Source organism: Rasamsonia byssochlamydoides (genome assembly GCF_041956645.1).
Source record: "Rasamsonia byssochlamydoides strain NRRL 3658 unplaced genomic scaffold VTN77scaffold_31, whole genome shotgun sequence".
NCBI classification, from domain to species: Eukaryota; Fungi; Ascomycota; class Eurotiomycetes; order Eurotiales; family Trichocomaceae; genus Rasamsonia; species Rasamsonia byssochlamydoides.
This window is the reverse complement of record NW_027192414.1, coordinates 145,350-157,619: the sequence shown is the minus strand read 5'-3', so window position 1 is coordinate 157,619 and position 12,270 is coordinate 145,350. Positions and strand designations below refer to the sequence as shown.

The 12,270-nt window shown below is 50.8% G+C and overlaps 5 protein-coding genes across 5 annotated transcripts; 2 read left to right on the top strand and 3 right to left on the bottom strand.

Moving 5' to 3' along the window:
* Positions 1–504: 504 nt before the first annotated feature.
* On the top strand, positions 505–1,721 carry VTN77DRAFT_4536 (uncharacterized protein; the record flags this gene model as incomplete). The annotated part of the gene is made up of 2 exons (XM_069420606.1): positions 505–1,088; positions 1,178–1,721. 2 exons carry the CDS (start codon positions 505–507, stop codon positions 1,719–1,721), a joined length of 1,128 nt encoding a protein of 375 aa, XP_069277709.1.
* A 482-nt stretch (positions 1,722–2,203) lies between these two features.
* Positions 2,204–4,286, bottom strand: VTN77DRAFT_4535 (uncharacterized protein; the record flags this gene model as incomplete). The annotated part of the gene is made up of 3 exons (XM_069420605.1): positions 2,204–3,358; positions 3,416–4,200; positions 4,262–4,286. 3 exons carry the CDS (start codon positions 4,284–4,286, stop codon positions 2,204–2,206), a joined length of 1,965 nt encoding a protein of 654 aa, XP_069277708.1.
* A 1,499-nt stretch (positions 4,287–5,785) lies between these two features.
* Positions 5,786–7,826, bottom strand: VTN77DRAFT_4534 (uncharacterized protein; the record flags this gene model as incomplete). The annotated part of the gene is made up of 8 exons (XM_069420604.1): positions 5,786–5,896; positions 6,011–6,183; positions 6,247–6,518; positions 6,584–6,653; positions 6,702–6,969; positions 7,030–7,153; positions 7,226–7,482; positions 7,536–7,826. 8 exons carry the CDS (start codon positions 7,824–7,826, stop codon positions 5,786–5,788), a joined length of 1,566 nt encoding a protein of 521 aa, XP_069277707.1.
* A 462-nt stretch (positions 7,827–8,288) lies between these two features.
* Positions 8,289–10,142, top strand: VTN77DRAFT_4533 (uncharacterized protein; the record flags this gene model as incomplete). The annotated part of the gene is made up of 3 exons (XM_069420603.1): positions 8,289–8,354; positions 8,407–9,912; positions 9,969–10,142. 3 exons carry the CDS (start codon positions 8,289–8,291, stop codon positions 10,140–10,142), a joined length of 1,746 nt encoding a protein of 581 aa, XP_069277706.1.
* Positions 10,143–10,441: 299 nt separating this feature from the next.
* Positions 10,442–12,141, bottom strand: VTN77DRAFT_4532 (uncharacterized protein; the record flags this gene model as incomplete). Its single annotated transcript, XM_069420602.1, has 4 exons — positions 10,442–10,647; positions 10,708–11,204; positions 11,269–11,555; positions 11,608–12,141. The coding sequence occupies 4 exons, from the start codon at positions 12,139–12,141 to the stop codon at positions 10,442–10,444; spliced, it is 1,524 nt and encodes a 507-aa protein (XP_069277705.1).
* Between the last annotated feature and the right edge of the window lie 129 nt (positions 12,142–12,270).

The following is a 12,270-nucleotide window of genomic DNA, read 5'->3' as shown; positions in this document are numbered from 1 at the left end:
CCAGCAGTGGACTTTCTAGATATCAAGCAGTTCAGACAGTTGAGTGTATATTACTGACATTAAAATCTGCTCTATAAATTTTCAGTCTCCCCAATAGACTTTCAGCTGGTCCATCGATCGGGGAGCCGAGTAAAGCGGGGCAGACTGAGTATCACCTGCAATCATTTCATCTGAATCTACTGTACGATCTGTAGCTACCTAGTAGATACCTAGTACATATCTAGGTAATATTATCAACTACGTTGGAATTCTATGGTACTGCTGATACCTAGCTCTCGAGATTGCGAGATTCGGTTATGCGGCGGGTTTCGAGAGGAGTTCGTGAAACCCGAGGTCCAACGCCCCACTCCTAGTCACTTCTCCGCATTGCAGCATGCTCCGAGTCGGCCCTTTCTTATCGCATTCATCTGATCTTTCTTGTCAATTGTTATTTATTATTGCATCTGTAGAGACGACACTCACTACATACGTTGCATGACCTAAGTAGAGAAAGAAGTCTTCGCCATGTTGTTGTCCAAGAGACCCGCGCTGGCTCGGTTGGTTGCCTTCCAGCGAGTCTGTACATTCAGCACGTCTTCCTACAATACTTCTTCAGCCTCCTCCATCGCCTCCGCCTTTCTCTCACGCTTCCAATCCCAAGGTCCCCAGGTCCGCACACAAATTCTCGACGCGAATCAGCTACAACTGCTCTCCCTCACTCTGGACCGCCCCACCCTCTATCCAGGAACAGCTGACCTCTCGCGCAACGCCCCTGCGCCAGCAACAGGCACTCCTATTCCACCAGGATACCACCTCGTCTATTTCACGCCCGCGTTTCTCGAGCACGACCTCGGCGCTGACGGGACGGATACGTCGTACAACCCGGACGCGCCGTTCACGCGACGGATGTGGGCAGGCGGCGAGGTGCGATGGCCCAGAGACAGCAACGGCAAACTGAACCTGCTGCGCGTGGGGCAGGAGGTGCGCGAGACGACGAGGGTGTTGAGTGCCGAGCCCAAAGTCGTAAGGAAGACGGGGGAAGAGATGATTGTTGTTGGAGTCGAGAAGACGTTTGAGAATGAGGAGGGGGTGGCGGTTGTTGATCGGCGGTAAGAGATCTTATTATAATTATAATACACGGCCTGAAGTGGTGGATAAGTTGATTTTGGCCTTCTAATCGCATTGCTGGCATGGATAGGAATTGGGTCTTTCGCAAGGCTCTCCCATCTACTCCAAACCTCCAACAACCGACTTCCGCTCCATCACCATCGTCACCATCACCATCAACAACATCACCCTCCAAACAACCCTCCCCAACCGACAAAGAGTCGGGCTTATCTACCACCAGCAAAATCCACAAACGCACCTTCACCCGCACTCCCGTAACCCTCTTCCGCTTCTCAGCACTAACCTTCAACTCCCACAAGATCCACTATTTGTTACCCTGGGCGCGCGAGGTAGAAGGACACAGAAACATCGTTGTTCATGGGCCGTTGAACCTCATTTCGATCCTTGATTTTTGGAGGGATGTTCGGCAAGAAGAAGCAGAAAAAGAAGATGGTCATGGTGGTGGTGGGGATAGTACGTTACTCGTGCCGGAAAGCATCTCCTACCGCGCGACGAGTCCGCTATACGCAGATGAGGAGTATCAGATCGTGCTGGAGGATTTGGGACATGAAAGCAAGGTCAACATTTATAACCATGAGGGGGTCGTCGCGATGAAGGCGGATATAAAGGGATAGAATTTGTCCCCTAACAGTATCTACGTTTCCCTCTTGATTGTATGAACCCGAAATTGACATAGGATATATATATATATATTATTTTTTTGAACAGGGGGAATTGTATATGTTCGTGATTTCTCGAGTTATCTATTGTATGGAATGGCATATCGAACATATAATCAGCAATTGAGTTTGATTTTACCGATTTGAATTCAATTGACTAGGAAAACAACCTTTGTAACCTCTATGTGAAGCATGATCTATTCTCATTACTTATGACCGTCATACTTCTTGTGTCTATGCAATTCTTTGTTTGATGTCTAATTCGAACGTTCTTTTATTGCTGTTTTAATCGACTTCTCTAATCGGATAGTGATAATTATCATGTTTACTAACTATATACAACTACAGCTAATGTTAAGACTATCCAACTTCGGACTCAGGATCATCAGGCTCGGGTATCATAGGATTAAAGAGTAAGCAAAGAACAGAGTCAGCAGCTACAGCCTGACTTGCGCCGCGTTTAATCTCTCCCAGTCCTCTGCTCCGAAAGGAACATACTTATTATTCTGCAACCAGTACAGTCGATCTGTTGCGGCAACCCGCGACGGATCAACGCCCTCCACCCGCAACGTGTGCTTCTGCTGCTTATTGTTGCCTGTCGCTTGCATCTGAGGCGTCACTCGCAAGAACAACGGAACCGCGTATCGGGGCAGATTGGCAAGCGCATGAGTAGCCAGCGATTCGAGAACTGCAGCTGATGGTTCTGCCACAGGCTGTCCCCCGCTTGCAAGGTTCTTCAGAACAATCGCCGCACAGCCCGCGCGTCCATCGTGATGCGGCAGCGAAACGCCGTACACGTTGGCTTCCAAAACTTCAGGATGGTTCCCCAGGATCTCCGCAACTTCAGCCGTCGAAACGTTCTCACTCTTCCATCGGAACGTGTCGCCAATGCGGTCCGAAAAGTACCATCGGCCTTCGCGATCCCACCGCACCATATCACCCGTCCGGAACCAGGCATCACCCTTGGCAAAAACATTGCGAAGGATTTTCCCTTCGGTCGCCTTCTCGTTGTTATAGTAGCCTTGGAATCCCTTCGAGATGTTTTCCGGGTCGAGAGCGTAGATCAGCTCCCCCGGCTCTCCTCGCGCCACGCGTCGGCAGAACCCCGTCGCCGGATCGCGCCACGGTCCTTCGGACTCATGATCGACCTCGACAACAGCCATGGTCCGTCCTAGGAGGAGTTGTGCAAGGTAGCCGTTTCGGCCGATGGCACCAGCTGCGAAGTCGTTGGACGAGATATTCCAATGTCCCGAGACCCCTTCCGTAGAAGCATAGAACTCGGCAATGGTCTCGATGCCAAAACGTTCCTTGACGCGATTCCAGATGTCTGGACGCAGCCCGTTCCCGTACGCGAGCCGCACATTGTTCTTTTTGTCGAGATCCTCGCCCGTGACCGGGTCGACCTCGCGAGGCACAGCCAGAAGGTAGCGCAAGGTTTCTCCCACGTATTGGATGATCGTGGCGTCATTTTCGCGCACCTCTTTCCAGAAATTCCTCGCAGAAAAGCGATGGCCGATAATGAGCGTCGTCCCGGCCAGCAGGCAGGCACAAAAGGCCAATATCGCCGCTGTGGAGTGGTAGAGAGGCATACACTAGGAACGTCAGTATTAAGATAGCCATTTCAAACGTGGAGAAAAGGATGTTGTTACCGTGAATATTCGATCAGTCTTCTTCAGGCTGATCCACGTGCCAATGAATGAGCCGCCGGCCCAACATTTCGTCCAGCTGACGATGGCTGGTTTCGGAAGTCCTGTCGTTCCACTCGTATAAATTAACATGGCCATGTCGCGGCCGATCGGACCGCTTCGAGCGCTGTCATCTTCCCGAACGGGCTCTGTCTGCAGAATCTGGGCCTCCACCTCTGGGGTGAAGAAGACCACTTCCACAGGCCCCTTGCCGTCTCTAAAATCAGGAGAGGAGAACGTGTCCAGCTGCTCTGGAGGGAAGCGATCACGGATCTCTTCATCGACAATCAAAACCCTAGCCGACGACACCTTGACCGAGTGCGTCAGCGGTTTCCCGCTGAGGTTGTAGTTGATGAAGGCCGGAACGGCACCGATGCTCCACAGGCCCATCCAGACAAACACGAAATTGGCCGAATTCATGAAATCCATAGCAACGATTTCCTTCGGCTTGATCCCGAACTTATTCTTGAAAAACTGGCCATATCGCAGTGCCGTCTGGTAGGTCTCGTGGAAAGTCCAAGACCGGCCGTTGTAGACGATGAAGGGATGGTTGGCGGTACTGGAAGGGAGCGCATGTTTCTCCAGGATATAGAACAGATTCAGACGGTCCCAGTGCTCGGCTAACTTGGCCCTCAGCAATAGTCGGGCCAAAGCGGTTAGGAGGTGCCAGTCATAGAAGATGGACCATCTCGCGTTCAGGTAGGCTAGCGAGGCGGCAACGGCCGGAGCCGCGACTCGCAGGGGAATGCCTAGACAAGGATCCTTAGTCAGAATATAAATTCTAGATCCCTGAACTCGTACGACTCGTACCTGTGAGGGCGGGAAGTTGTGGCATGACGAGGGAGACTCGAGCCTGACGCTGCCCACGAATCTAGATAAAAAAAGAAGATAAAGCGCTAAACAAATACAATGGGTCGACCGAATAGCAGTGTGGGAAAAGAAAGAGAAGAGTCGACTTGGAGGGACATGGATGTCGCACGGATGTGGCGGATAATATAGCGCTGGGAAGGAGAGACGGAGATGCCTCGGTTGGTGAAGGCGGCGAACATATGATGAGCTCCGCCCCCGGGAGGCGGTGGCCGAGCTGGCGGGCACGTGTACCGGTGGTAGTAGGAGACATTCCGGATGAAGAATGTACAGTACGAAGTACAATGGATTTATTTAGTCATTATTTATACAAAATCAATTAATTCCTTTCTGGAAGTATGTACTCCGTACACTGCAAATGTTGTGTTGCATGCGTCATCTTCTCTGATTGAAGCGACGCAAGGGGCTCAAACAGCTAATAATAACGGCAAGCTCTTTGTCAGAATGCGGACATCAGAAGATCAGTGGAGAAGTACCGATTTACCTACCTAGGTAGGTAATACATCGCTAACCCTAAGGGGCTTCCAGGTCGGCGTGGAGAACACGCTCCTGGAAAGAGTAGATTACACGTATGCTAGTAGCTACAGAGACCAGAGAGAAATACTACGGTAGTTCAAGTCGTTATTGCTGCGTTCAACATCAATTATCAGTTGAACTTCTGCAGATCCTATATCTTCTACTGAGGCACTGCAACAATAGCGCTCTTTCCGGTTGCGTCATTGTATTCTTGGCTTCGACAAGCTTGAGCCCCGCGGCATCCAGCAAAGCATGCCACTGTCTCTCAAACTCTCAGTACTCTATGGATGCTATGCTGGCTATCATAACCATGTCTAGCTGCATGATGCGCCAGTTGGTGTCGGCGTTGGGAATAATTATGAGATGACCGAGTCAGGGTCCAGGGGCGACGGTGTTCTTCAGCGGTGTCACGCACTTTTCGTCAGGGTAGTCATGCAGTTTGCCTAATTACGCATGTAACACCTTTGTCAACACGCTGGTCAATCAGAGCTTGACATTTTTTCTAACGGCTAGACCTCCACGTGGGATCGTGGGATTGAGTCTCTTGGCGTGGGTCAGCATAACTCGCATGCATAAATCTTAATAACATTTGTCAAATGCGGCAAGCCGTTGAACTTTGTATCTCGATATCTACACGACAAAAGGCAGGGACTTGGATAGTATGTCAGTAGTAATAAAAGATAGTATGCAGTAGATGATGCAGCGCTGGAAAGGATTCGATGAAGAGTAAGTTGACACTTTCACATGAGCATAGACAACACCAGTATCACGGTGAAAAATGAAAACTTATGGCCAGAATCCATGCAATGTGCGATCCAAAAATAAATTAAAAAAAATAAAAAAATAAAGAGAGATAAAAATACCAGAAAACTTTTCAGTTTCTAGAGCATCACACCTGGAGTCTCTTATCTTTTTCCACTGTGCTGTAAACTGCCGTATTGAACCATCCAGCTAATTGCACTCGGTGAAATCTTCCAATCCTCTATCCGGAATGGTCTCCTCTGGTAGGCAGTAAGGAATATTTTCACCTTTCAGGTCCTTGAAGACGCTTGTATATACTCCCTATGTCGCATAAGATCGTCAGCTCGGTCAGATGGAGATAGGCAGGATGTTGTGGTTTCCACTACGGAACCATATGAAACAGAACAGAACGTAGACTTGGGAGATTTCCTTTACCTCGATGATGTCGATAAATTCTTGGTAAATGCCATCCTTGATCATCCTCTGGCGGACAAAGTCCGACACACCGCCAAGAAGGGCGTTGACCGTCGTCATTTTACTATCCCACGTCACCAAACCGGAGATCAAGATTCCGTCGATGCGTGCAGATTCAGTGCTGCCGTAGGGATCTTTGGAGGAAACATATCAGCCAATAAATTATTTTTCGTAGGAATCATACTGTATTGACGTACTTTGCATCTTTTTAGCAATGACCATGTTCCTCCACCAGGCAAGACCAACTTTCTGGTCGAACAGCAAAGTCGGAAAGACGCTGTATGGAGTGATGACATCCAGTTCCTGGACGGTCTGATTTGCGATAGAGGGAATGCCGGCGTTCGAGATGTAGCCAATTATCTGTCCCGTGCTAGGATCCGTTGAATTGTTGACGGAAGCAAACATTCCAGGGACCTTCGTTACGACAGAGTTGCAGGTGCGAGCTCGTTCGGCGTTGTTGTAAAGCCGTCTTGGAGGGAGTCATGGTCAGTAGAGACCACGATAAAATAAGTTTGAGGGACGATCGCTATATACCTGATGATGTCAACATCGTAATAGGGCATTTCGAGCACCTTCCATTGCTCGTGGCTCGAAAACCAATATCCTAATCACATATAAGCAGCTGACCATACCAACACACAGGTGTACAAACCTTCCTGGACGGTAATTGGGCCTACACCACCCATGTCGTATTCGACACTTACCAGCTGGGGTCTCTTGACCTCCCATAGCATCTGCTTGTCATTTTCTGATAGACCACCGAAGAATTGCAGCCACCACGTAAACAATTCGCCCTCATATGGATCGTTGATTCTTCCATCACCTGAGCAGGAATAGTTTTGTCGTGGGTCATTGACAGGCCAGGATTGGTTCTGAATTGCGGTGACTGCGCAGACTTGACCTTGGCCGGCATAAAAGATCTAGTGCAGCATCATTAGCTTTGACCGAAACACAAGACAGAGAGAGTGATGATGGTTTACCTTGGCTGCGGTTGTTTTTGTGTAGTCTAGCCAGCGCTGCCAATCTTGTGCTAGCCGCTGGTACGATTCCTTAGGACTGTTTTCGAGTACCTCAATGGCGCTGTACACAGCCCATAGCAGCTCACTATCACGATACGACAAAGGAATTAGCTTTCTCACAACCACTAGCCGAGTTCAACATAAAGCCCGCGCATACCCATTGTCTAGTGCTGGAACGAGATTAACCCAGTTCCACGCCGGCGAGATATCCTGAACATCCTTGGCATTATTGTACCAGGGAAGAAACCCTCCGAAGCCCGGGTAGGTTTCGTTGAATTTTAGGTAAGTAGCCAACTTGGTCTCCAAGATAGAAGCTGCTATATCTGGCGCCGCCGCTGGGTTGGACGGCGAAAGAAACTGGGCAGCTTGTTGCGAGCCATTTATTGCATGAGCATAAATCATAAACTGGAGTGACTGAGAAGAAGTGAGCGGGATTCCAGTCGACATATCTGCAGAATTCTACTAACCTCTTTACTTGGAGCACTGAAATTGTGCTGAAAAGTTGCCAGGCCGGTCGTCAGATCAATTTGAGTTCCGTCGTACGACATGCCGTTGAGCGTATTATAGCCCACACTATTCTGGTGGAATTGGCCCTCCCAATACAACAGATCCATGATGAAGTCTGTTGGATCGTCCAGAATATCGCTTTGGTTGTACTGGAGAGCAAAGCGACATGATGGTGCACCACGCTTCAGCGCTGGACGCGCCGTGGCGGTTGCCGCCCAGGCAAGGAGCAGAGACGTCTTGAACACCCGCATACTGAATTGACGACGCAGGCATGCGCAGATGAAGCCAATTCATTCAATTGCCCTCCAGGAAGCACTTTGCGTGCCTTGGAGGGTCTATATAGTCGCAAACGGGACCCCGACAGAGAAGTTAAAAATGACATGACGCGGAGTATGATATACATACATCCTGCACCTCTCCCCATACCCCATACTCCGCAATCTCTCTCGGCGAATTAGTATATGGTTTCATAATTTTAACGAACGTGCTTCGATGATTGGAGGCGGAAAGAAACGCGACGAAATGCTACGGGGAATTCCCCGCCCGCTAAGCCCGATAAATACAGCGGGGGAATATAAAAGGATTCAGCGGCCAAATACCCCGGATCTGATGATTCTCAAGCATTGCAGGGTATGTACGATGGATTCTGCCGACGGTGGACGCGGAGCTTATTTTCTATAATTTTTTATTCATTATCCTTATCATTGTCTGCGATGAGCAAGTCCCGGCGTCGGCCATCCGAGCGGGCGTGCGATCGCTGCCGGAAGAAGAAGGCGAAGGTAAGTGGATTCTACATACTCCGCAAAGACCAGGCTATTCATATCTGGTCAGTGCGATTTCACCGGGTCAACCTGCGCCAGATGCCACCTAGCCGGCCTGGACTGCACGTTCTATATGCCCGTGGGGAGACGAGGGCCCAAGACGCGACAGTCGAGAGCCGAGACCCTCCCTGTGGTGTCCTTCATCCAGGCACCGCCTGTGTCGCAGCTTCCCCAAGTAGAACAGAATCATGAATCGGTGCCAGCTGCGCCTTCCCTGCGGACAGCCGAGAACATTCCCCTGCCAAGCGCCACGTGGGAGACCCCGCAGCAGCAGCCCGTGCCCAGTCCGCTCTCCGACCCCTCGCGTCTCCTGGCGTCTTTCCAGCGTTGGAACGACCTCGCCGCAGCGGTAGCCTGTAAGGTCCCGACATTCACCCTGGAAAGGCTAGCAAACAAATGTTTTGATCTCTATTTCGAGTATCTCTTCCCTTTGATACCATTGGTACACGAACCGAGTTTGCGCGACGGATTGGACTTTTTTGTGACGCAAAATCTCCATGCTCGACGCGCAAGCAGGGCAGCTAGCAGTGACACTGTGGGCACTCTGGAGTATCCAGAGCTATGGCCTGAGTCTACCTTCACGCTTCTGACGGCCGTTTGCGCCGAAGCGGCGTCCCTGCTTCCAACCGAGATCTTCCCGGAAGGGGACCTCGTCGCCGATGTGTTTTTGAACGCCTCGCGGAATTGTCTGAATAGCTACGAGGAGGCTGACCTGGAACACCCGAATGCAAACTCGGTGGCCATTCGATACTTTCATTCCAACTGCCTCCATGCCGCCGGCAAGCCCAAGTTCTCGTGGCATATTTTTGGAGAGGCCACCAGACTGGCGCAGGTGATGCGGTTGTATGATGAATCGTCGTACGAAAGACTGCCTCCCGTAGAAGCGGAGCTGCGCAGGAGAGCGTTCTGGATTGTCTATATGGGAGACAAGTCGGCCGCTATCTTAAATAATCGCCCCATTACCTTACACAAATTGTCGTTCGAGTCTGGCATCACGGCAGCCTATCCATCGGGCATTGGCAATAAACCTGCCATTTCTCCGGGCCAAGTACGGCCAGACATCGACTTCATTGCGGGGTTCAACGCAAACGTGCGCCTATGGCACGCCGCATCCGATCTCCTGCTTGAAATAAGACTCTTACAAGAGCGTGGACCGAACCGGATTCTGGGCCAACCTCTCTCTGACGAGCAAAGAGCGTGCATCGATGCGCTATATGTTCGCTTCATGACCTGTCTCGATGATCTGCCTCTGCCTTTGCAGATCGACAATTTTGGGACTGCAGACGAGGGACGCGATCACTCGAAGCAGTCGGTGATCCAGAGGGTCAATCTGCAGGTCTCATTCCACTGTCTCAGAATGGTAATCACCCAGAAGTTCGAGGGGCCAGAGTTCATGACTCCTGCAGTGGACCAAACCAACCTGTTGGTCTTGAGAAAAACCGAAATCGCCCGTGACATGTTACGGGTGATCCGCGAGGCGCCTTTTTGGGCGTTGCAGGTTAACGGGGAGCCATGCGTAAGCAGGTCGTAGTCTGGAACAAAAAACCGCTTTCTTTCTGACTTTGAGGACAGGTTGAAAAGATCCGCCTCATCGGGGCGAGTTTACTCGCCATCATCCACCGGAACGAAACTTCACCGCTTTCGTCCCGCGCACGAAGTGACTTTACGGTCCTGCTCGATATTCTCACAAGACTCGATTCGAAAGCGTCCGACGCGTTGCGGAATGGCTCGTCTTGGGTTGCTTAGAAAATGGCGAGGAATGCGGATAGGGAGCCCCTGGAAAGTAGATGAAAATACTACATACATAATATATAGTACATATGGATGGATTCCTTGTCTGTAACGATATGATGTACAGTACACTATCAATTTCCAAAGCTCTATCTCTATCTATCTATCTATCACTATCCACTTGATTTGACTGAATGTCTTGGGAAGAAGACAACTTTCCTCGCAGCGTGCACAACTAACTATATATGCCCAGATCTTAAATCGAAGTCTCTAGTAGAAGAGACAAAGAAAACAAACAAAGAAAGAAGAATATCTCACATATGAGGTTTCGGACTCTCTGTCCGGTTTTGGTTTTGGTATGCCAGAGAGGAAGAATTCTGATTCTGATCTTGAACTCGTCTTCCCATGCGCTCGTCAAACAATTTCTTCAAGGCGCGCGCTGACCATTTCGGCGTTCGCTCCAGTGTGTCGTAATCTGTGTACGTCACGCCGAACCGGACGCCGTAGCCGTCTGACCATTCTGTGCTGATATTAGAAGACGCATTCACTAACTGACTACATAGGTAAGGAAGGGACTTACCCAGGTTATCAAGCAGCGACCACGCAAAATACCCCTTGACGACAGCGCCGTCGTGGCTGATTGCCTGCGCGATGGCATCGAGGTGCGTTTCGAAGTACCTGATGCGGTACGTGTCCCTGACGGCTTCGTCGCGCGGCATCTTGTCCTCCCCCGGACAGGGGCAGCCGTTTTCAGTGATGTATATGGGTTTCCGATACAGGCGATAGATGCGCGTGAGGTGTTTCCGGAATTGCTCGGGACATGAGCGCAGCCAGTGCACGCCGCTCTTTTCGCCGATTGACGCTCCGGAACGGTTTTCTTGCAGCTCGTCCACGTTGCCCACGAAGTCGATTTCCGAGGGCGCTGTCGGGCGATGACGCGCAAACTGCGCTGTGTAGTAGTTCATGCCATAAAAGTCTACCTCGGCTTCGCGCAGAAGCGAGAATTCGTCTGCGGAGAACGGGGGCAGTCGCTCACCGAGCTGTTCGCGCATGCATCTGGGGTAATCTCTGGCCAGGCTGGATGAATTAGGAGGAGCTTGACACTTGACTTGTGGTAGTGCTGAAAGTAGCAGCCACTTACAAGATTGGATCTGCAAACCACCCGATGTGAAATTGCATGCGTCGCTCTGCTGCAGCTTTATCGCGATTGTCCTGGGCGTCCCATGGCTCGTAGTAATCACCGTTCAAGGAGATACCGATGATACCCCTCTGTGAGGCACGGAATTCTCTGTTGTAGAGTCTCACAGCGCGGGCGTGGCTCATGATCAGGGCCTTCCCGACGATCCAGGGTTCCGTTGACGAGTCGCCTTCAGAAGCGGCTTCATTTGTGCTACTGCGACCTGGCGCGTTGATCCCTGTGGCGTATCCCTTGAAGACATTAGTTCAGAGAACATCACCTTTCCCAGCAGGGTTTACTCACAAAGATGGATACAATCCACGGCTCATTCAGCGTAATCCAATGTTTGACTCGATCCCCGAACCGCTCGAAACAGACGCGCGCATATCTCTCAAAGTCCTTCTGCGATTCCTCCACATCAAGCCAGCCTCCGTAGCGATCATGCAGCGCCTGCGGCAGATCCCAGTGATAGAGCGTGACCCAAGGCGTGATCCCCCTCGCAACAAGCGAATCGATCAGTTTGTTGTAGAAGGAGATACCGGCCTCGTTCACGGGATCATTCCTCCCGCCCAGGGGAATGATCCTAGACCAGGAGACGGAGAACCGATACGCCTTAGCCCCATACGACGATAGCAGATCCAAGTCCTCTTCGTAGCGGTGGTAGTGGTCGCATGCAACGTCTCCGTTTGCGCCTTTGGTCCGCGACGGCTCCAGATGGCAGAAGGTGTCCCAAATGCTTTTTCCACGACCGTCCTGGTCCGCGGCGCCTTCGATCTGGTAGGCGGCGGTTGCGAAACCCCATTCGAAGTCGGGGGGCAGTTGGTTAGGGGCAGGCATGGTGATGGTCGATGCGGCTACAACGCAAGAAAGAAAGAATCGACAAGACAACAACAACGAGATGTAGTGAAGAAAGAGAAAGAAAAAAGGAGAGAGAGGAAATAGAAAAAAAATAATAAGATGTCTGTC